Consider the following 24,218-nt stretch of genomic DNA (forward strand, 5'->3'; position numbering starts at 1 on the left):
CACCATCGACTGTAAGGCATATCAGTGTGTTGTACTACCAGGTGTGCCCTTGCTAGTAAACCCAATCGCAGTCTCAGCGATGTAGAAACGTGCGTCCTGGAATTGGTGAGGTGCTGGGTGGCCGAGACCAGGAGGAGGAGCCCCAGGGACTGTGTAAGTGCCTGACCTGAGTTCACAAATCAGAGGGCCGTGTGCTGCTCCTCGGGCCAGGTTAGCTGGAGAGCACTGGGGATCCATGCGGATGCAGCCTGCACATCTGTGCTGCGCTGCCGGCCATTGCCACCAGGTGGCACTATGGGGGGGCTCTTGTGCTCTTCCCCCATGCAAAAGGCAACAAGAGACATTCCTAAGAAAATTCAAGCAGAACCCTAGCTGGTCTGGCTCAGTGGATAGAGCATCAGCCTGTGGACTGAAGGGTCCCAGGTTCGATTCCAGTCAAGGGCATGTACCTGGGTTGTGGGCTCAATGGCCAGTAGGGGGCGTGCAGGTCATAGGTTGCCTCTCAACCACTGAGCACACCAGCCAGGCAAGACACCCAAATTTTTAAAGACACCCAAACAATGAAAAAAAGCTATGCATCACCATTAGTTCTCCTTACCAAAAATGCTTGTTAAAAACATCCGTGTGTGTTGTCTTCCGGGTGTGTTTACCGGGCGCCTGTGATTTTCCTGGTGAGGCTGACGAGCGTCTCCATCTGTTGCAGAGTGTACACGCGCCCTCCGTACCTGGTCCTCACCGTCATGAACGCCGTCTGTACCCTCCTGCAGAGGAAGCCCAACTGGACCACGGCCAAGCTGCTGCTCTCGGAGACTGGCTTCCTGAAAAAGTTGGTTCACCTCGACAAGGACCGGTTACCCGAGAAGGTACAACGCTGCTCGCTGATGAATGCATCATGGACACGTTTGCGTTTACAAACCAAAAGAGTCGAACAGGAGTATGAAAATAGGAACTCGGTCCCCCGTGTGGTGTAGCGCAGAGGTTGAGCGTTGACCTATGAACCAGGAGGTCGCATGCATGGGTTGGGGGCTCGATCCCCAGTGGATGGGGGATGGAGGGGTTTGAAGGAGGCAGCTCATCAGTGATTCTCATCATTGATATTTCTCTCTCTCTCCCTCTCCCTTCCTCGCTGAAACCAATAAAAATATATTTTTTAAGAAATTAGAATTAGAAGTCAAAGGAGAGAGCATTACAAGATCAGAGAGCAAACTGCATCTCTGAACAAAATGGGATTTCTGGAAGCGTCAGGGAGAGGCAACGTGTCGCTGCGGTCAGAAGATGCCCTATCTCACTCTTTAAATAATGAAAAGGGAGAAGAGGCAGGAGGGAGGGGGAAGTCTGGATGGGTGGATGGAGTTACACTATGAAAGCGCAATGAGTGGAGAGCTGTGTCTGAGATTTTTTTTAGATATAATTGATATATTGGTACTAGAGCCAGTTTGTGCTTAGGCATGTGTGTATGGGGATTTTTGTTAATCCTCACCCAAGGATATTTTTTGCATTGATTTTTAGAGAGAGTGGGAGGGAGAGAGAGAGAGAGAGAGGGAGGAACATGGATGTGAGAGAGAGACATCGATTGGTTGCCTCCTGCACAGGGCCAGGGACCAAACCTGCAACCAGGTATGTGCCTCTGACCAGGAATCCAACCTGAGACCCTCCGCTCCAAAGGCCAGCGCTCTAACCACTGAGCCACCAGCCAGGGCTGGGTATGCTGTTTCTATTCTACCGGTGAGCAGCTGGGCATGTCTGATATGAGATAGAATTTCATCCTAAGGTAGGTGAGGGGACACTTCAGATCAGGAATGGATCTTGCTCATGTAACACCTCGCTTACGTTCTCTCTAGGTTTTCATAAAGCTGAAGAAATTCTTAATCTTACCTGACTTCAACCCCAAAAAGATTGCCCTCGTGTCCATGGCCTGTTGCTCTATGTGCGAGTGGATTATAGCTCTGAACAACTACCACGACGTCCGGAAGGTATGCTTTTCCCTCCGAAACGCCTGAAACCGCTTGGAAGTGACACTTGGCACGGATGAAGTATCCAGGGGTACTTTTTATTTAGCGAGACGCAAGTGAACTTCCCAGGAAAGAATACGTAGTGACACACACTGTAATCAAACACAGGCCCACGCACACAGCTGGCAAGCACTCCTGTCCAGGCCTGCTCTTCATGGCCACGATGCTCTTGTTTCATTTGTTTGTTTTCCTACGTTTTGCATATCAAACTACTTTATGTTTACATAATTCTAGGCAAGTTCATTTTAAGGGTTGACACTTATAAATGTCTTTTAAACAAAAGTGGCATTTTAGCCCTAGCCGGTTTGGCTCAGTGGATAGAGCGTCGGCCTGCGGACTGAAGGGTCCTGGGTTCGAGTCCGGTCAGGTTGTCGGCTCGGTCCCCCGTGTGGGAGGCAGGAGGCAGCCAATCAATGATTCGCTCTCATCATTGATGTATCTGTCTCTCCCTCTCCTTTCCTCTCTGAAATCAATAAAAATATGTTTTTAAACAAACGCGGCATTTTAAAAAGTGAACTTGACTTCCTTAACACTCGAATGTTGTGACGTTCCCTTTAAGGTGGTGGGCCCTAAACAGATCCAAGTAGCTGAAGCCCAGAACGTTCTAAGAATTGCACGACAAAGGTTGGCAGAAAAACAAAGAGGTTTGCAGCTGGTAAGAATTTTTTTACTTGCTAAACTGTCAATACCTTCATGAACTAGACAGCAACCTCAGGAAAGAGTCATTCCCTCAGTGGAGTTCATCAGTTTAAGGTAAAAAGGGGATGATAGTGAAGGTAGTAAGAGCTTAATTACGATGAAACTAGAGGCCCGATGCACGAAATTCATGCAAGAGTAGGCCTTCCTTACCCCGGCTGCCCGTACCGGCTTCCCTCTGGCACCCGGGACCCGGGCTTCCCTCCGGCCGCCGGTAGGCATCCGGGACCCGGGCAGCCCCGGCTTCGTCCGGAAGGTGGTCCAGAAGGACGTCCGGTCTCATTATCATTTTACGCTTTTATTATTATAGATGATGGAAAATATAGTAAATGTTACCTTAAAAATAGATGAGCGGACACATTGTTTTTCTAATAATTTGGGGGACACCTGAGATAAAAAGTTAGAAGACCACGGGGCCAAAATACCATCATCCCTTACCCTGGTCTACTCGAACACCCGCGTGACTTGTTCTCCTGTTCCTCCCCCCCCCCCCACTTTTTTAATTTAATTTTATTGGGGTGATAACTGGTCAGTATGATCCTATAGGTTTCAAATGAAACATGAGCTGAGTATTGCATTGTATGCCCACCACCCGAAGTCACATCGTCTCCCGTCCCCATATATTCAGCCCCCTCTACCCTTTCCCCCCCCCCCCTTTCCTCTGTTGTCTGTGTCTATGAGAATCAGTTTTATATCTTACATATGAGTGAAATCATACGGTTCTTAGCTTTTTCTGACTGGCCTATTTCACTTAGTAGAATAGTCTCACCATCCATCCATCTTGTCACAAATGGCACTATTTCATCTTTTCTCATGGCTGAGTAGCATTCCATTGTGTTCAGGGACTACTTCTTTATCCAGTCATCTGTCAGAGGACACTTTGGTTGCTTCCATGTCTTGGCCAACATGAATAGTGCTGCAATAAACATGGGGTGTCGATGCCTTTGCCGATAATGTCTTCACATGTTTCAGGCAGATACTCAGGAGAGGGGCTGCTGGGTCATATGGTGACTCTTATTCTTAATTTTTTGAGGAACCTTCATGCTGTTCTCCAAAGTGGCTGTACCAGTTACTTTCCCACCAGCCGTGACTGAGGGTTCCTTTTTCTCCAAAATCTCTCCAACACTTGTTATGACTTATCTTGTTGACAATGGCCATTTTGGCAGTGTGAGATGGCATCTCGTTGTAGTTTTTCTTTGCATTTCTCTGATATATCCACTGAGTGGCCAGATTATTATGATCTCTGAATGCATAATAATCTGGCCACTCAGTGTATATATATTAGAGGCCCGGTGCATGAATTCGTGCATGGGTGAGGTCCCGCCAGCCTAGCCAGTAGGAGGGGACATGGGTGGTTGGCCGGCCTGCTTGCTGTTCGAACTCAATGGTTGAGGGGACAATTTGCATTTATATAAATAGAAATAAATTCTTGAGGCAAAGTAAGATTAGTCTCAATAATAGATTAATTGTTTTTCAGGTTGAAGAACATTTGCAGTTTCTGCAGGCAGCCTACAGAGACATCGTTGCTGAGAAAGACATATTAGCAGGTCGAAGACAGCTAGCCACGAGGCGCATGTACTGTGCGTCGGTGTTACTCACCGCCCTAGGAGATGAGAAGGTGTGACTTTTGGTGGTCTTCTGTCTCCTTCGTTAATGTCTCGTGCTTGTCTTCAAACAGGGGTCACAGACCCCAAAGGTCAGAAGTTGTTTCGCTTGTCCCTAAGACAGCAGCACACCCTGTCTGTGCGATGCCGAGTAAAACTGTGAGAACGTCAGGCTCTCTTTTCTAAGTATCAGAATGGATGGGGCTGAAAGGGAGGAGGGGACGCCAGGAAAGGAAAAGAACATTTTCTCTTGTTCTGTCTGTCTTCTGACCTGTTTCACCTTATCTAATTATTTCTCTTCTAATTCATCTTGTCTATCCTGGAATCCCTAGTGAGCTGAGTAGGTTTAGTCATACCTCAGCTCTCTCAAAGGATGTTACAGAATCCTCAAAAGAATTTTAATTTAGTGTGTTTAAGGAGAGACCTATGAGGGGAGACTCCTACAGGGCAGGAAGAAGGAGGTTATGAAGTTAGACCAATCAGAGGGAGATCACATCCCTCCATTTATGTCCTCGAGAGCATGTGTGTTGAGCGGTGGTCTAGCATCAGCATTATCCCAGATGTTAAGCTGCCAGAGGTTGGGTTCTTGACCAGCAGGCTTCGTTTATTGACAGTTAAGCACAGACATGGTCGTGGAAGGAGGCGCACAGCCAGGGAGTGTGGGTTCAGATCCCAGCTACCCAATGAGAGCTTTGTGGACTTGAGCAAGTTGCCTAACTTCTCTAACCTTCAACTTCCTCCTCTTTATTACAATGAAGTCAGTGGCTTTTATTTAACAGGATATTGGAAGAGTCAAATGAGATTTTCAAAGTAAAGTGTCAGATAAGTGAGGATTTAATAAATATTGATCATTATTATTATTGGACACCATTAATAATATAATATGATTTATTTTTTAATTACCCTGCTTTATTACACAAAGAATTTGAAATGCCTATCAATCTTAGCAAATATGATCCCATTGACAAATCCAAAAATAGGACTCATGTTCCCTTAAAAAAAAGTGTATGTTTTTATTTTAGCCATTATTAATTGTATTACAACTACAGCAGGAGACGAGGAATAGAAATGGCAATGATTGATCCAACTAGGAGACCATTTAATTTCCAAAATGTCTCAAAATAATAGATGTTATAGTAAATACCAGTAACTCATTTTTATTTTAACATTTAGACTCGATGGCAAGAAACAATCGATCAGATAGACAGCAAGTTGGAAGGAATTGTGGGTGACATACTGATTTCAGCAGCATGCATTGTCTACAGCGGAGTATTAACACCAGAATTTCGCGAGTTGATTGTGAATGAATGGGAGAATCTTTGCACTAAAAGCAACATTTCTTTGTCTTCTAACTTTTCTTTAATTGAAGTCATGGCACAAACACAGCAGGTACTAACATATCTGTTATCCGGTTAAGTGGCTTTTTGTTGATTTGGATTTTGCGTGTGCATATTTTTGGCTTGGATCTTTCCCCAAAATTATTTTGATAAATGAAAGTACTGAAGTCTGTTCTAGGCCTTAAATTTTTTTTAAGTTATAGTTTTAATTCCTCAATTAGTTATATCTAGTATTTCCCATTCTCTGGGCAAAAGTCACAAAATATATTTTTTCTCATTGTAACCCTACTACACTGTCTAATAAATATAGCCAATTTCTTTCCCTGAAACTCCTTTCATTAATAATTTGATGAACTTATTAAATCACAGGTAGTATTCTTAGAAACAGCCAAAATATAGACCTCACATTTATTAATTTATCAGTAGACTAGAGGCCCAGTGCATGATTTAATCATGCACCTGGTGCACCAGCTGGCTGGCTGTCCGCTGGTGCACCAGGCCTTCCGAAAGCCTCTGGCGCGGCGGAGGCTTTCGAAAGGCCTTGTGCTGGAGCAGACAGACAGCCAGCTCCCCCGCTTTGGCTTTTGATTGCGGGGGAGCTGGCTGTCTATCCGCTGGTGCACCAGGCCTTTCAAAAGCCTCCGGCGCAGCCATGGCACAGATGCTGAGCTCGCGGCGCCACTGGCGCCGCGAGCTCAGCGTCCTGCTGGCCCAATCAGCTACCCCGGCCACCCTGAGTCCCGCCCCCTGCGCCTCCTGCTGGCCCAATCGTGGGCGTAGCGGAGTGATGGTAATTTACATATTACCATTTTATTATGTAGGATATTTATTGTCTATGTAAGTTCCATGCTGATATTGAGAGAATAAAAAAGACGTACACCATTTTTTTGGTATCCCAGAGAGTAATTTTAAATTTGTTCCCCTGGTGATAACTCAACTTAAACTGACCATCCAACCTAGAAATTCTCAGAAGCAATTTGTTTTTATAATGCTAAGGACAAATTTAAACCCAAATAAATCAATAATTACATTAAATGTAAATGGTCCAGTTAAAAGGCTAAGATTATAAGACTATATAAAAATGTAAACCAAAATACAAAGCAGAAATCATGTGTTATTTAGAGAGGACACATCTAAAACACAAAGATTGATTATAGAAAATGGGAGGAAATTTACCATAGATTATTTTTTTAAAAAGACTGAATAAACTTAAATGCAAAAAGGGATGACTAGAATTGTATAACCATGTGTTATAATACAATAAGAATTGGTTTAATTCTTCAAGAATGTGTTAACAATTCTAAATTTGTTTGTACCTAATAACATGACCTCAAATTCATACAAAACAAACATTTAAAGAACTTCATACAAAAATGGACAAACCTGCGATCATAGTGAACGATTTTAACACCCTTCTTTCTGTGACCCGTAGGAAAAGAACACAGAAATCAGTACTAATAGAGAAGATTTGCCCAATGAGATTGGAAACGTGACAGAGGTTTAGCCACTATCTCCACTTGTACTTAGCTCTATACCAGAGATCCTAGAAAGCGCAGTAAGGCAAGAAAAAGGAATTACAGGGATTAGAATTGGGAAAGAAAAAAAACAAAAAAGGAGAAAATTTTTGAGGGTGCTATGTGCCTAGGAAATTGAAGAGAATATGTAGATATATCATGAGCATTAACTAACGAAAGTTTAGCAAAGTTTCTGGAATTAAAGTCAATGTTCAAAAACCAGTTGCATTTCTCTACACCAGCAACAAATAGCCATGTTTTTAAGGTACCATTTGTATAGCATCAATATGAATTATCAAAAAAAATTGTATAAAACTATTAAGATACGGAGATAAATTTTAAGAACCTGAACAAATGAAGAGGTATACCATGTTCATGAACTGAACACTCAATATTGTGAAGGTGAAGTTCGGTGGATGAATTTTTCCAAATTGATATAGAGATCCCGAGTACAGTAGTCCCCCCTGTCAGCAGGGGAGACTGCAGATGGTACCTGGCCCTGTATGTACTGGTGTGTTTTATTTTATTGCTTTATTTTTATTGTTGACACTGTATTGTATTACAGATGTCCCCATCCCCCCACCTTTGTCCACCCCTATCCAGCCCCCCATTCCCTCTGGCCATCAGCACACTGTTGTCCGTGTCCATGGGCTATGCATATATGTTCTTTGGCTAATCCTCTCACCTTCTTTCACCCAGTCCCCCCTCCCCTCTGACAGCTGTCCGTCTGTTCCATGTTTTTTTCCTATATATACGCACCTTTTCACTGAAAGGAAGCCCATCACAGCTTCTCTCTGGCACATCTGAATTGCCAGCATCACTTCTTTTTTATATATATATATATTTTATTGATTTCAGAGAGAGGAAGGGAGAGGGAGAGAGAGATTGAAACATCAATGATGAGAGAGAATCATTGATTGGCTGCCTCCTGCACACCCCTACTTGGGATTGAACCCGCAACCCGGGCATGTGCTCTTGATCGGAATTGAACCCGGGACCCTTCAGTCCACAGGCCGACGCTCTATCCATTGAGCCAAACCGGCTAGGGCCAGCATCACTACTCTTGCACTTGGGGGCCGTTATTAAGTCAAATAAGGGTTACTTGAACACCAGCATAGCAGGACCACGCCAATGGATGTGGGCTACTAAGCGACTAACGGGAGTGTACGTCCTGTAGGTATGAACCATGTGAGGAAGTTCATAAAACAATGAAAGCATTCGTGGTCTCATTCCAGATCCGCCGGTGGCATCAGCAGGGGCTGCCTCTTGGTCAGTATTTAACGGAGAATGCCATCTTGATCAAGAACGGCCTGCCGTGGCCTCTGCTGATTGACCCCTACGAGCAAGCGTACAACTGGATCCGCCAGATGGAGGGACCGGGGCTTCAGGAGTTCTCCTTCAAGGACAGCGGTTACATCAAGAAAATTGAACATGCTATGAAGACGGGAGGGAGTGTCCTCTTGCAGGTATATGCCCCACGTGGCCGGCTTCCCTCGTCCCGTGCCGCGGACACATACCTTGTATGTACTGAGCAAAAAGCCTGAGACCTTAAAGGAAGTAGCAGCTAACCTCCACGGGGGGAAACACATGCGTATGTACCGTGAGTTTTCAGTGTCCAGCTCTCTCCGGTCTGTCCTTCACTGGTGTCCAGATGTTAACAAGATTGGCATTTCTTAAAGCTGTGTCTTTTCGACCGATTGATTTTGTGTGAGATGAGCTTTTCTAACTTGCATCTATTGGGTTTTTCAGAATCTCCCTGAAACCTTACCCCCAAGTTTGAAGGCAATTTTGAAGAAGGACATCTATCAGAGGAGAGGACAGTCTTTCATCCGGGTCAACGATTCTGAGCTTGAATATAATTCCAAGTTTAGGTAATGTCGCAGCTCACTGAGCACATGTCTCTGTGTTCTGAGGCCGTCAATGGAAGGTCCTGTTTCCGTCCTGATAGGCGAGTCCTGGAGGAAGACGCCAGGTTGCATTTTGAATGCTCTCCTTGCGTTCATGTTTACGGTTTCTGTGTCTGGGTCCTCAGCATACAGAACAGAGAGTGAATGTTTGTTGATTCAGTCATTACACAGACATTTTTCAAACTGTGCCACGGGGTTTTCAGAAACTGCGCAGGAGGACAGCAAGCAGGAGGCCTGGCCCTCCCTGACCCACAGCAGCTTGATTTGATCTGTTAGCCTAACGCCGTGGTCGGCAAACTGCGGCTCTTTGGCCCCTTGAGTGTGGCTCTTCCACAAAATACCACGGCCTGGGCGAGTCTATGTTGAAGAAGTGGCGTTAGAAGAAGTTTAAGTTTAAAAAATTTGGCTCTCCAAAGAAATGTCAATCGTTGTGCTGTTGATATTTGGCTCTGCTGACTAATGAGTTTGCCGACCACTGGCCTAATGGACAGGCAAAGCTTCCGCTTCCATTGAAAAAGACCCATATTTGATATCTCGAGCAAAAAGACAGAGATCTTCGCCTGGTGTAGTAGGGTGTGTAAAAACATGGCATCCTGTTCCGAGCAGTAATGACTCCCACCAGCTAACGTCACAGAGCACAATTGTAGAGTCTAATTTAATTACCACAAAAATACAATTCCCATGTGAAGAAGACAGTTGAGTTATAGGTTGTATGCCCTCTCTCCATACTCAGAAGATAGATTGCTGGGTGAGGGAGTAGCCAGCACGGAGAGTGCTGGGTGAGGGAGTAGCCAGCACGGAGAGGTTAATGGGTGAGGGGGTAGCCAGCACGGAGAGTGCTGGGGGAGGGGGTAGCCAGCACGGAGAGTGCTGGGTGAGGGAGTAGCCAGCACGGAGAGTGCTGGGTGAGGGAGTAGCCAGCACGGAGAGTGCTGGGTGAGGGAGTAGCCAGCACGGAGAATTCGTGGGTGATTGTAAGGAGCCCTTGCCTGTGCATTTACCTTCTTTCCCGGCCTCGGGCAGACTGGCCCTGGGCCCTCTCTCACCCTTGAGCGGGGCTGCCAAATCCTCACGCCTTCGGGTTCTCTGTCCAGCCTCCTTCCACATCTACCAAAGCGGGTTTAGTAGGTGTCGCTCAACAAAAAGGGACCCGCTACTTTTTTAAAGCTCTGAGTTTAACGAAGTTCAACAAGATTCTCCCCTACAAGGACCTACTCCCCTTCACTTCTCGGACCCTCTCCAGAAGGGAGCTCTCTACAGAGCACGCTTGGGCAAGCTCCGTGGTAACCCATCCTCTCCCTCTCACTGAACACTCTGCCATTGATTAGGCAACAGCTCTGGGGATGCTAATGAGGCAGCCTTTCCTGAACTGGCAGCCTGGCTGGTGTCAGAGTTGGGTGTTCGGGGACGTGGTAGAGGGCACTGGATTGGAGGGCAGACTGGCCACAGAGCCCACCTGTCACTTTCTGGCCGTGCGTCATGGGCCACTTCCTTAACCTAAGTCGCCACTTCACCCTCGATCAAAAGGGAACAGGACTGTCTCCTTCACCCTCGATCAAAAGGGAGCAGGACTGTCTCCTTCTATTGGGTTGCAATCAAGTCTGACCACCCCTTACCACGCCCTCTGGTCTCACCTTTTAACCAGCCGCCTCTCACCTTTTAACCAGCCGCCTCCCTCTGCACACGCTGCTCTCCAGAGAGCAGATAGACTTGTCCTGTTAAAACAAATCATGTCACTCCTCTCCTCAACCCCCTCCGCTGCCTTCTCACTCAGGGGAAAGCCCATAGATTTATCATGACCCAGGGCAGGTCAAAGCGCCTACTATTTAGCATTCGTCTTCACTGTGTCCTGATGTTGAGACCAAATGTAGTACGAACATCACTGATGGTTGCGTTCTTAAAGTCATACGTCGCAAATGTATTCACAGAGTGTAAACTGAGAGCCTGCTTGTGTACAAGGCAGAATAGCACTAAAAATGAACCTTGTTACTTCCAGGAGAAATATCTTTTTCATTATTAAATGTGTGTTTTTCCCCCCTTGGACTAAGTGATGAAACCTTTCTCGTGTTTTAGGTTATACATATCTACAGAAATAGACAACCCCCATTTCCCTCCCGCCGTTTACAACTTCGTTAATGTGATCAACTTCACGGTAACATTCCAAGGTTTGCAGGATCAGCTCTTGTCCACTATCGTCACTCACGAAGTCCCTCACTTGGAAAATCAGCGCTTCCAGTTGTTGGAGAGTATCTCGCTGGACGCTATGACTCTTGAAGAACTGGAGGAAAAAACGCTCAATCTGCTGGAGAACACACAAGGCAAGTTAGGGCATTTAGTGGCGCCCGAGCCGGTTCGGCTCAGTGGGTAGAGTGTCGGCCCTCGGACTGAAGGGTCCCGGCTTCGATTCCGGTCAAGGGCACGGACCTGGGTTGCAGGCTCGATCCCTGGCCCTGGTTGGGGCACGTGCGGGAGGCAACCAGTCATGTGTCGCTCTCACATCAATGTTTCTCTCTCTGTGTCTCCCCTCCCTTCCACTCTCTCTAAACATCAATGGAAAAATAGCCTCCGGTGAGGGTTAACAACAGTGTGCATATAATTCAGGAACAGCCCAATGCAAGACATTCATGGGCAAAGCCTCCTTGCTCTCTCCCGTGACTTTTCCCAAACCCACGTGTTCACCAACCCCAGCTCTGCCACTCTGTTTGGGGGGTGTGGAGGCATGAGTCATTGAATCGTTGGCCATGGCTGATCAAGTCCACCTCCGCCCCTCTCCCCTTCCCAGAAAGCAGGGCACCCTATTCGTGGAATGAGAAATCAGTCTCATCGGTCATTATCACTTGTATTTGTTTTGAAAATAGAGTACAATAGGGAATATTAGAGTGTGTCCCCGGAAGTGAGGATACACTTGTTAATTTCTGGAAGTTTTATTTTCATCTTCTGTGTGTCTAGCGGGTCACCGTGGAAATGCATTCCTCATGATGGAAGGACCACGTGTGTGCCTGCAATAAGAATAGAATCCAGCCCTAACCGGTGTGGCTCAGTGGATAGAGCGTCGGCCTGCAGACTGAAGGGTCCCAGGTTCGATTCCGGTTAAGGGCATGTACCTTGGTTGCGGGCACATCCCCAGTAGGGGGTGTGCAGGAGGCAGCTGATCGATGTTTCTCTCTCATCGATGTTTCTAACTCTCTATCCCTCTCCCTTCCTCTCTGTAAAAAATCAATAAAATATATTTAAAAAAGAATCCATAAACACGAACGTAATTTAGAGAAGAGATGAGGGAGTGGGAAGAGGGGCATGTGTGCTGTTACTCAAATTTATTAGAATCCTGACTCATCTTCACTTAAGAACTCATCGCAAAATAAAACCAACAAAAAGCCAATAGCGAAAACTCTTCCATAGAGTACAGAACGAGGAAGCTGCCATTGACTATTGGAGTGGTTTTTATTTACGTTCATCTTTTGTTTGTTTTTAGGGTGTGTCCTAGATAATGAGGAAATTGTAGACACCTTAAGAAAATCCAAGATTACGTCCAATGAAATCTCCAAGCGCATCAGTGAGACAGAAAAGGCAGAAAGTGAAATTCAAGCAACACGGAAAAACTACCTGCCCATCGCGACCCGAGGGGCCCTGCTCTACTTCGTAGTGGCCGATCTCGCCCAGATCAACCACGTGTACCAGTTCTCCCTGGACTGGTTCCGCCAGGTTTTCCTCTCATCAGTCGTTTCCAGAAGCAAAGAGCAGGAAGAACACGGGTTAAAAAGGGAGAAGATCTCTCTGAAAAAAGTCCACGACCTTATAAGTCTCTCCAAAGAACCGAAGTTAAAACTGGAGAAACATCCCTTAGAGAGGCACCTTAAGAACTCGGTCGATGTGCTGACAATGAATATATTTAAGGTGAGATGCGCTTTCAGGCGAATTTCGCACGTGTGTTTGCTCTCGCCGTGTTCGCCTAACGGTTCTGTGGTCCCTGCAGGTGGTGTCTGCAGCTCTCTTCAATCAGCACAGACTTTGCTTCGCCTTCCTGCTGTGCACCGCGATCATGAAGAATAACGCCAGCGAGAGTCCCCCGGCGGATGCCATCGGCTCGCTCCCAGAGGAGGAGTGGAACATCTTCCTCTACTCGAACGTTCTGACGCATACCGAAGGCGTGATGCCGCAGCCCCTACTTGATAGTAAGTAAACGTCTGACTCCGGATTTGGTAACAGCCTGTTTCCCTGAGAAAGCCCAAAGGCTTCTAAGATGCTCCGAGTCAGTGCTTCTGTGTGCGTTTCACTAAAAGCAGCTGGAGTTCTAGGGCAATGTCTGTTTCATCCCTGTGCCCCCTGTGCTGTGGGGCGTATCATTGGTGCTCAACAACTCTGGGTGAATGAATGGCCATTGCTACGGTCAGGAGATCCCTAGTCTACGTGATTAGGAGGCTGAGAAGTCCCATGATCGGTCTGTCACCTGTAAGTTGGAGGATCCAGCAAAGCGCGTGGTGTGATTCAGTCCAAAGGCCTGAGAACCAGAGGAGCTACTGGATAAGTCCTGGGCGGAGTCCAATGCACAGGCAACAAAAGAAAAATAAGACAAATGGGACCATATCACACATAGAAACCTGTGCATCAAAGCTCACAGTCAACGGAGCGAAAGACAAGCTATGGAATGAGAGAAATATTTCAAATCATATATCTGATAAGGGGTGAATATACAAAATATATATATATAAAAGCCTAAGTGACTGTTATGACCAGTCGACCGGTCACTATAACATGCAGTGACCACCAGGGGGAAGCTCCTGCATTGAGTGTGTGCCCCCTGGTGGTCAGTGCATGTGATAGCGACCAGTCGACCGGTCGTTCTGGTCATTCCGCCGTTCGGTCGTTGGGCTTCTATTACGCAGGATTGTTATATGAGATAGCTTTCGCCCAACAATAGGGACTTATTGAGCATCCACTTTGCAGTGCGTCCCTCAGGTACAGGTGTGTCTCCCCGGTGTGACCGTCTCTCCTCCCCACCAGGCCTGTATGAAATGTCCAGGAGCCGGCACCTGCAGTGGGTCTCCCACGCCCGATGGAAGCAGTGCCAGTACCTCAGCGGGCAGCTGGAAGCCTTCTCCCTCCTGTGCCGCTCCCTGCTGTCCAACGTGGCCCAGTGGAGCGCTTTCCAAGACAGCAAGGCGCTGTACGTTCTGCTGGGCACCCCTTTCTCTCCCGACCGCGCTTCCCCCGAGGACAGTGAGAAGTCACCGGAGGAAAGTAAGAAGGGTTTCATGTTGTAGCCTAACTCGATCGCATCCATGTGTATGTAGAGTATCACCTTACAGGTGGAGTCCAGTAGCTTAGATGATGAAACATCCAAGAGAGGAACATTACTATGTTGTAAGCACCTCTTTTTTTATAATATATTTTTATTGATTTCAGAGAGGAAGGGAGAGGGAGAGAGAGAAACATCAATGATGAGAGAGAATCATGGATCGGCTGCCTCCTGCACGCCCCACACTGGGGATTGAGCCCACAACCCGAGCATGTGCCCTTGACTGGAACCGAACCCGGGACCTTTCAGTCCGCAGGCCGACGCTCTATCCACTGAGCCAAACGGCCAGGGCTAACAGATGTGTTTTAGATATTGTTTTAGATAAGAGACGTGTTTTAAAAATTGCATAGGAAATAGAACTTAATTTAAATGACTTGCTACTTTTAACATCTTTTCCATTTTGTTTTTTCAGTTTGAGCTCTTCCTCCTCACTTTTCCCTGCCCCTTCCACCCACGTCACCCCTATTCAGGGCACACCACCCCAAGTCAAGCCTCCTTCCATCACCATTTATCCCCCTATGCCCTCCTCAACCTCCCCTTCTTGCCACGCCCCCCCCCCCCCCAGCCTGCAATCACCACACTGCTGTCCATGTCCAAGGTTTTATTCTCCTCTTTTGCTCAATTCCTCTACCCCCTCCACCCAACCCCACCACCACCACCAATAGCTGTCAGCTTGCTCTCTACCAGTGCGTCTGTCTCCACTCGGCTTGTTAGTTCATTTGTTCCTTTGTGGTATCTTTTAGTGAGCCAAAGTATTCGATGGTTAATCCCCGTTTCTTTCTCTAAATTATATCTAGCTGAACTTCTGAATGAACATGAAGAATTACGTAGTCCTGTAAATTTCCCCTGGGAGAAACTCACTCCATTTCAAAGACTTCTTTTGGTAAGACGTGCTATGAGCAAATAATTGGAATTCTAAATGTTTAGAGCCTTTGACAGTAACTAAACCCTTCAGATTTAAAGTTGAGGCGTGGCTCAGGGGATGAGCAGCGACCTAGGAACCAGGAGGTCACGGCTCGATGCCTGGTCAGGGCACGTGCCCAGGTTGCGGGCTCGAGCGCCAGGAGGTGAAATAAGTGAGGAAAATGGTCTAAGTAAACGCTAATGTTAGAGGAAGCTCTTCCACTCCATCCTAACGGCTCTCCTGCGTGGAGGGAGTCCGTCAGGTGACATCCCGGCCGCTCTGTCCCCTTATGCCCTCCTCCCTGGAGAGGAGGGAGGACTTGTGAGGTGGGTGAGTTGGGAGAGAAACTCGGGTGCCCCGTTCAGCCCTTTCTCCCCGTCCCCTTCTGCGCCGCTTCCCAGCCCGTGAGTGACGGGGGAGCAGACCCTGCGCCTTGGGAGAAGCCGGGCTGCCCGGCTCTGCGTGTGGCACGTCCATTCTATTCTAGGCTCCGCGTCAGGAGGCGCACGCACCCACACCACACCCACCACCTTGGCCTTGATTGCGTGTCGAGTCACACTCGACATCCGAGTGCAAAAGGTTAATAAAGGGCGTGTTTTGCCCGATTCTTCTGTTTCTCATCGATGGGTGTTATTTGTGCTCTCCTTAAAGTATCGGGAGCTTGGCATGTGCAAAGCCTTGTGCACACACTATTTCATTTCATCCTCGTGGTCATCTGCGGGGGGCGATCTGGACCGTTACCTCCCCGTCATACGGAACAGGAAGCCGAGGCTTAGAGACTCGGTGGAAGCCCTCAGCAGTGACGCTGCTCTCCTTCCCGAGTGGGCCATCCTGCAAGGTCCTGTCGGCCTGAGAAGCTTCGTACCTTCCCACTCACCCTCTGGTTCAGTGCGGGGTCTCACTCTCATCCCCTCTTGGCCCTGACCTCCCGCAAACGCCAGCCTGGACAGCCAGTCACACTTCTCTGGATTTCTGCCTTGAATTTTATTTTTGTGACACTTTAAATTTCATTCTAGATACAGAGTACGCACGCGCGCTCACACACACACACACACACACACACACACACACACAGACATGTTTTATGTGGCCTGGGGTGGTGGTTTTTGTGTGTGTGTGTTGTGTTTTCTTTGTGTTTGTTGTTTGTTTTCCAACATTTCAAGAGCAATTGATCACTAAACAGATGGATTTGAATTTAAGGAGATCTTCCTACAAGACTTCAAAGTCGCCAAGAAAAGATAACTAAAATATCAGACACCTTTAAAAATTCTGTGTGCGCCTATATCTTAAAGTAAACTGGGCTTTCTTCTCTCTTTTGTTGTGGCAAAATATGCATGAATTATTTCATTTAATCCCTTCTAATCCTACTCATGTGTAAAATCCAGTGGCATTAAGTACACCCGCAGGTGGTGCGGCCATCACACGATGCATTTCCAGAACCTCTTCATCATCTCCAGCAGAAATTCTGTCTATTCAGCAGTAATCCCCATTCCTCCCTCCCTCTGTGCCCTGGCGACTGCCATTCTGCCCAGCGTATTCACCTTCTCCATCGCTGGAGCCTATTGGACAGAAAAACGTGGAGGAAAAGTGACCATCGGGGCACGTGGCCCTGAGGACAATTTCAGAACCATTTGTAGCTGCCTAGAACAGAGCTAGGAAAATGGAATCCAACAGAACTCCATTTCTTCCATCTTCCCTTTCTCTCCTGCCCCTCAAAAAAAAAAAGTCCTTCCCTAGCTGGTTTGGCTCAGTGGATAGATCGTCGGCCTGTGGACTGAAGGGTCCCGGGTTTGATTCCGGTCAAGGGCACATGTCCAGGTTGTGGGCTCGATCCCCAGTAGGGGGCGTGCAGGAGGCAGCTGATCAATGATTCTCTCTCATCATTGGTGTTTCTCCCTCTCCCTTTCTCTCTGAAATCAATAAAAATATATTTTACGTCCTTGGGGTTGAAAATGAGAGCAGTGAGACAGTGTACAAATGCTTGATTGGTCGGTGAGACAGAGCAGGAGGCAGCAGCCTGAGGGTGACACAGGATCATGACAACCACACAGCACAGATCCTCCCAGCGATGGTGCCCAGGCCCCACCCTCATCGTTTGCTTCACCTGAGCTTCTGTCTTCTCTTTCAGATAAAAGTTCTCAGACCAGAGCGTTTAAAGAACTCAGTGAGAAAGTTTGTAACTGAAAAAATGGGAAGTGAATATATTCACAGAACTGGAATTAACCTGAAAGAATCATATAAGGACTCCAACGCCCGGACTCCAATGATGCTGATTCACTCGGAGGGTGAGCTGCTGGTGAGCCGGTGGATGATGCCACCGTTGGTGGAAAGACGTGGAGAAGTAGGGCTGTGTCCGCTTTAAAATACTTTCCCATTCTATTTAAATATTTGGAAAAGGGACAGATTAAAATTTTAAAGTATATTAAGAATGAACCTTTCGCCCAGGCAACCATGGCTCAGTGGTTGAGCTTCGACCTGTGAACCAGGAGGTCACGGTTCAATTCCCAGTCAGGGTATGTGCCTGGGTTGCGGGCTCCATCCCCAGGAGGGGGTGCACAGAAGGCAGCTGATCAATGATTCTCTCTCATCATTGATGTTTCTATCTCTCTCTCCCTTTCTGAAATCAATAAAAGTATATATTTTTTTAAAAGCAAACAATGAACCCTTGTAAAAGTATAAAAGGACAAAGAGGAATAAGATTTACAAATAGGGAAACATTTATCAGCACTAGTTTTCTGTCTAGACAGGAAATACCTCCCAAACACATATTATTGACCAGAAAGTGAGATTTCCCTTGTACTTGTTGACTGTTTAACATCGGCTCATGAAAAATATATACGTTAGAAAATAAACTATCAGAAATTGGTCCTTCTGACCCAGCCCCAGTATTCCTCAAAACCCCCAATGCTTTTCTTTTTCATTTTCTTGTCTTGGATCTGCAAACCCTAAGCAAAATATTTTCTTCATTTATCTTCTGTTCCTCATCATCTCCAAATCAAACATGTCTTTAGGACTCACCATTTTCAAACTTGGATTCCACTGGGCAAAAATCTTGTTCAAAATGCCTTTCACGAACAGACTTTCTCGTCGGAAACCTTTCTGTGTAAAACATGTGGCCCTGTGCCTGCCACGTAGGTGCTGTCCGTTTTCTTAAAGACTTGGCCCATCATGGCAGCGAGGGTGCTGCTGTCACAAATCCAACTTCTAAGCCACAGAATGGAGGGAAAGGACAATTTTACTCAGCTGTGTGACGAACGTGGCTGCCAAAGCCTCTTCACCAAACTTAGGTGCCCAACCCTAGCGTCAAGAGAGGCTGCAAATACAGCATTTCAGCTGGGTGCACGCCCCCTCGGGTAACACTGGGCTTCAGCCACAGAGGAGGAGGGGCAGTGATGTTGGAGCCGGTGACAGAGGTGGCTGCTAGAAAGCCTACGCTCCCGCCCCATCTCCATCTCCTCCCACCACCACCCACAGTGCCAGATTGTACGTAAGGGGGAGGTCTGCGCGCTCACAGCTGTATGTCTCTCCGCCTGGTTCCTCAGGGGTGGACGTCACCAACACGCTCCTGAAATTCGCCCAGGAGTTCAGAGGGACCACGCAGCACGTGACCATGCTCTCTCTGGGCCAGGGCCGGGCAGCCAAAGCCGAAGACCTCATCGCGGCCGCCCTCACCAAAGCCGAGCAGTGGGTCTTCCTGCAGAACTGCCACCTCGCCCCGTCCTTCATGCCCAGGCTGTGCACCATCGTGGACTCGTAAGTTACCCACGTGTTTGTCACTGATCAGAGGAGCCACACAGGGAAGGGAGATGGGAGCTGCATGTGCCTGTGCTGCAGCCAGGGTAAGACAGTGCATTGGACCCTCAGAGGAAACCGTAGCGGTCTTACGTGCGTTCTCTTTCCCCCCGCATCTTGACAACTACACTAAGAATTTTTAAAAATTTTTTTGTAATCAGCTATCCCATTTTATTTTATTTATTTTAATTTTTTAAATATATTTTATTGATTTTTTTACAGAGAGGAAGGGAGAGGGATAGAGAGTTAGAAACATCGATGAGAGAGAAACATCGATCAGCTGCCTCCTGCACACTCCCCACTGGGGATGTGCCCGCAACCAAGGTACATGCCCTTGACCGGAATCGAACCTGGGACCCTTGAGTCCGCAGGCTGACGCTCTATCCACTGAGCCAAACCGGCTAGGGCAAGATCTTTGATTATTAAAATGATTTCTAAGTTCCCTTAAAACATCGAAATAACGATGATGCTTAGAACACATGGGTTTGGTTTAAGTTTCTCACATCAATACACACATTTTTTTTATTTTGCAGACTTAATAACCCAGCTGTGACCATAGACCCCGAGTTTCGGCTGTGGTTGAGCTCAGAATCGAACAGTTCTTTGCCAGTTCCCCTTCTTCAAAAGAGCTTAAAGGTAAGAACAAAGTGGGGCCTGTAACACTGACGGAGGGACAGTGCTTGCATTCACGACTGAGTGAAGAGGGTGCTACTTCCGGATGCTGAGCTTCTGCTCTGTGCTCGGCCCGTGCTGGGGACCAGGGAAGACGCTCACGTGGTGACGGGGTCCCTCCTTTCACATGGCTCCCAACGGGGACCAGTGTTCCCAACCCGGGCCCCTGCCCACAGCGGGGCGATTCAGGAAGGAGTTATCAACAGTGAATTTTTGGCATTTCTTACGGTTCTAGGGGCCTCACATACAGTATATAAATACATACTGTGGCCTATTTATGCATTTCAGTTCTCTATTATATGTTTTGAAACTTTATTTGCTATTTTTTCCTACCACTTCAGATTATTACTATTTTTTTTAAACAATTTCTTAGTGATTTCCTCCTCAGGACTTCAACGGTCCTTTCGTTCTTGTATTTTTCTGTTTCACGGACGCCATGTTCTTTGGAAGCTGGTTTAGACCAAGTTCATGGCCTTTGAGGCTTCCTCCACGTGATAGGAGTGCACTTTTTGAAGAATAAGAATGATAGGTCCCGGGGGCGGGGCATCAGATGGTAGAGATGCTGAGGTGGGCGTGGCCCACACAGGGTGGGAGCCACGGGAGTAGATGTTGGTTCGCTCAGATGCCTGGGCTCCCTGTTGTAAACCGGAACAGGACGTGTGGCGTTTCCTGCCCCTGGCTGCCCTGTCCCGCTCCGGCCTCTCCCTCCCTCCCCTCAGGCCATCATTAATTCTCTAGAAAGGGCCTGGCAGAAAGCAGGGGGACGTTGTTGAGTAAAAGGCCCACACATGGATCATCTGTGACTTGTGCTCAGCTCCGCCGCTGCCTGTGAATAAATGCTAAGACGTGGCCAATTGTGTCCGGTTGACCAAACGGTGGGAGGCCTAGGAGCAAAGAAAACGTGTTTAATGTTTTTCATTCACGCATGGAACTTGATGGGGTTTCATGTCCCGTTGTCTGTGCAGGTAGAGGTGGTAGTTTTCCTAACAAGGAAGAACACTGACTCCCCATAAAAATGAGAAAGGACGCAAAAGGTCAATAAATACATGAAAAAATAAAAACTCGGCCCCCAGGTGTCAGAGAAATTCAAACCAGAACAGGGAGATGCCTCTGGTAGCCCGTCGAACTGGCAAAGGGGAAGATGGTTCTGATCTAGTTCGTAACATTAAGTATACTGTGAACTAACCACTCTCACATACTGCTTGTGAGATACTATCAGAAAGACATTAACCCAGGACAGAAGGTAACCTCGCAGTATACACAGAGTCTTAAAGTTCCATACAGTTTAATCAGGTGACCCACTTCTAAGAAAAGACCAAATTACTATATATAGACAGAGAGATAGAAACATCAATGATGAGAGAGAATCATGGTCAGCTGCCTCCTGCACGCCCCCCACTGGGGATCGAGCCTGAAATCCGGCACATGCCCTGACCGGGAATCGAACCGTGACCTCCTGGTTCATAGGTCGAGCTCAGCCACTGAGCCACACCAGCCGGGCACACAGGATTTTTGATTTGCCAGTGAATCTTGGAAACGACGTGCTTACCTAGTTCTCTCCCGGGGGCAGAGCCGCCGCCCCGGCCCGGTGCCCGCGTGCCCTCACGTGCCGTCTCACATCTGCTCTCAGATCGCCGTGGAGAAGCCCATGGGGCTGAAGAGTAATTTACTGAAGACGCTTGGGCAGGATGGGAGTGGAGAGGTGACGGAAGAAATCTTTGAAAAACCTGACTGCGGGCCCTGGTGGAAAAAGCTGCTCTTCAGCTTATGCTTCTTCAATGCTCTGATCAACGAAAGAAGAAAATACGGAATGCTGGGCTGGAATATCGATTATGAATTTAGTCCTGCAGACTTCGAGGTAAGCGGGCGGCTCACCCCTCGCGGGAAGGGAGCGGGAGGCCTGGCCCGGTGGGCGGTGCGGAGCAGCGAGTCTGTGATCTGCGAGTCGCCCACACGGCAGAGGAAGGCAGACAGCGAGGAAAACCAGGGAACGTGCAGAGGATCAAACCAACCACCGGGACTCGGGAAGGAAACGCTGCCCCAAACAGCCAGGGCCGCTGCCGTCCAGGCCGCACTCACGGCGGGCGGTTTGGTTTGGGTTTTCTGGTTTGGAGCCTGGGGCAGCAGGAATCCAATCCACTTTGTCCTCAAGCAAAAGGGAAGGTGCCTCATTGGAGGAGGAAAGTGCTGATGGTTTAACTGAGTTCTCGGCAAACAGCCAGGGCAGCCCGGGAGGGCGGGGAGCAGGGCCTGGGGACACGGGGATGGGATGGGGACGCTGAGACTGCCCTGTGCGGCCAGAGGCTAGTAGACCAGGCCCCGCCCGGCGGGGCGTGTGGCCTGTGACTCCATTCAGAGGTTAATTAAGTAGTTCCGTGTGAGTTTAACAACAAAGAGAGGTCATGAAGAGACATGGACAGCCCGATATTTTTATTCCTCTTGCTGTTCCATATACCGTATTTTCCGGCGTATAAGACTGGGCATATAGAAGATTTTCCTGGGTTAAAAAGTTGTCTTATACGCCGGAAAATACGGTATTTCTACAGAGAAAATACAGGCAGCTGTTGGAGAGCCGCTGCTTTCACATTAAAAGGGCAGAGCACGCCCCAAACACAGCCTGACATAACAAGAACGCGTGCGTTCCCCACAGGTGGCCGTGAAGATGCTGGAGAACGCCCTGAGCGCCCAGCCGGCCGTCCCGTGGCAGAAGCTGCGCTACCTGCTCGGGGAGGTGGTGTACGGGGGCCAGGTGACCGACCCCTGGGACCAGCGCTGCCTCAACACCCTGCTCCACAGGTTCTGCAACCCCGACGTGCTGAGGGGCGACTTCAGCTTCTTCAGTGAGGAGGTGAGACAGGAAGTGGTTGTCTTATGTGACTTGATCGTGTGTTTTTAAGAATGAAATCTTGCCCTGTTTTTAGAGAGAGAGTGGAAGGGAGGGTGAGAGACAGAGAAAGAGAAACATCGATGTGAGAGAGACACATCGATTGGTTGCCTCCCGCACACGCCCCGACCAGGCCAGGGATCCAGCCTGCAAGTGAGGTACGTGCCTTTGACCGGAATCGAACGCAAAACCCTTCAGTCCGACGGCCAGTGCTCTTACCCGCTGAGCCAAAGTGGCTACGGCGGGCTTGATTGTTTTTAACTAAGTTATTGCCAAAGTATTTACAATCTGCATTTAAATTAACTTCCGAGTCCCCTTTTAGTGGCTCTTAGGTACTCCAGTGTCACAAAACCACGTGGCCGTGACCCTGACGATCACCTGTTGGTTAGTGGCCGCTGCGCTCAGCGCCCCTCACAGTCCCTGGTCCCGGCGCAGGGAGCGGAGGGCGCGGCCGGTGGACAGGAAGCCGGAGGCCGGTTCCCGTGGCCCAGCTTGCGTTCTGTTCTGGACTCATGTATTTCACAACCAGGAGCTTTGTGCCTTTTGGCCGCGTTCACCCATTCCTGGAATGGTCAGGTGTTCTTAAGATCACTCTCCCAGCCCGGGCCAGTTTGGCTCAGTGGTTAGGACATAGGCCCAAGGACCAAAGGGTCTCAGGTTCGATTCCCAGTCCAGGGCCCGCACCTGGGTTGCAGGTTCAATTCCCCGCTCTGGTCGAGGTGAGTGCGGGAGGCATCCAGTCGTTGTGTCGCTCTCATATCGGTGTCTCGATGTCTCTCTCTGTCTCCCCCTCTCTCCTTAATCCCTCCCTCCCACTCTCTCTAAAAACCAATGGGCACAGTATCCCTGGGTGAGGACGTAGAGAGCACACGTCCCCCTCCCGTTCCTCTGCGGGTGTTAGCACAGCGCGGGGTGGGGAAGCTCGATGGTGCGTCACCTGGGGGGTCGTTTCTCGAGGCAGCGGGTGACCAGAGTCGCCCTCGAAGTGCTTCCTCTCCCTCCTTTGCACGCTTCCCCGGAGAACGTGCTGTGTGCGCGTCACGCAAGCACTTCGCCGTGCGCGGTCCCAGGTGTCGCTTGGCGGGAGGGTCTAGACCAGTGGCCGGCAAACTGAGCCAAACCGGCCAGGGCTCGCCTCTAAGTTTCAAAGACATGACTTAGTGTGTGTGAGCAACACGTTGGCGCTTGTTCATGAATGTTTACAGTGTAGAATCCAAGACGTGGCTGTCAGAAACTCCGACTCCCTGTCTCCGGGATGGGGCTCAGGAAGCTCGGTTCACAGGCACAGCCCCTTTTTGCTCGTGTGGAGTTATTTTTATTTTCCTAGCCCAGTGGTCGGCAAACTCATTAGTCCACAGAGCCAAATATCACAGTACAACGATTGAAATTTCTTTGGAGAGCCACATTTTTTAAACTTAAACTTCTTCTAACGCCACTTCTTCAACATAGACTCGCCCAGGCCGTGGTATTTTGTGGAAGAGCCACACTCAAGGGGCCAAAGAGCCGCATGTGGCTTGCGAGCCGCAGTTTGCCGACCACTGCCCTAGAACACACCACCTGCAGATAAAGAAAGGCTTCGATGGAACATTCACGGGGGGGG

General features: G+C 48.3%; 1 protein-coding gene across 1 annotated transcript in view; it reads left to right on the top strand.

The window, feature by feature from the left end:
* The window catches only part of DNAH14 (dynein axonemal heavy chain 14), a gene marked incomplete at its 5' end in the record, with an annotated part of 132,187 nt that overhangs the window by 97,919 nt on the left and 10,050 nt on the right, over positions 1–24,218 (top strand). The window contains 18 exons of the mRNA XM_079763762.1: positions 704–863; positions 1,842–1,973; positions 2,572–2,667; positions 4,186–4,326; positions 5,486–5,701; positions 8,399–8,629; positions 8,913–9,034; positions 11,144–11,388; positions 12,543–12,964; positions 13,044–13,242; positions 14,072–14,308; positions 15,164–15,249; positions 17,399–17,555; positions 18,813–19,023; positions 19,596–19,698; positions 21,365–21,918; positions 22,038–22,041; positions 22,385–22,582. Coding sequence (XP_079619888.1) covers positions 704–863; positions 1,842–1,973; positions 2,572–2,667; positions 4,186–4,326; positions 5,486–5,701; positions 8,399–8,629; positions 8,913–9,034; positions 11,144–11,388; positions 12,543–12,964; positions 13,044–13,242; positions 14,072–14,308; positions 15,164–15,249; positions 17,399–17,555; positions 18,813–19,023; positions 19,596–19,698; positions 21,365–21,918; positions 22,038–22,041; positions 22,385–22,582 — 3,514 coding nt within the window. The remainder of the gene's footprint in view (positions 1–703; positions 864–1,841; positions 1,974–2,571; positions 2,668–4,185; positions 4,327–5,485; positions 5,702–8,398; positions 8,630–8,912; positions 9,035–11,143; positions 11,389–12,542; positions 12,965–13,043; positions 13,243–14,071; positions 14,309–15,163; positions 15,250–17,398; positions 17,556–18,812; positions 19,024–19,595; positions 19,699–21,364; positions 21,919–22,037; positions 22,042–22,384; positions 22,583–24,218) is intronic.

Source organism: Cnephaeus nilssonii, assembly GCF_951640355.1.
Source record: "Cnephaeus nilssonii genome assembly, chromosome: 23".
NCBI classification, from domain to species: domain Eukaryota; kingdom Metazoa; phylum Chordata; class Mammalia; order Chiroptera; family Vespertilionidae; genus Cnephaeus; species Cnephaeus nilssonii.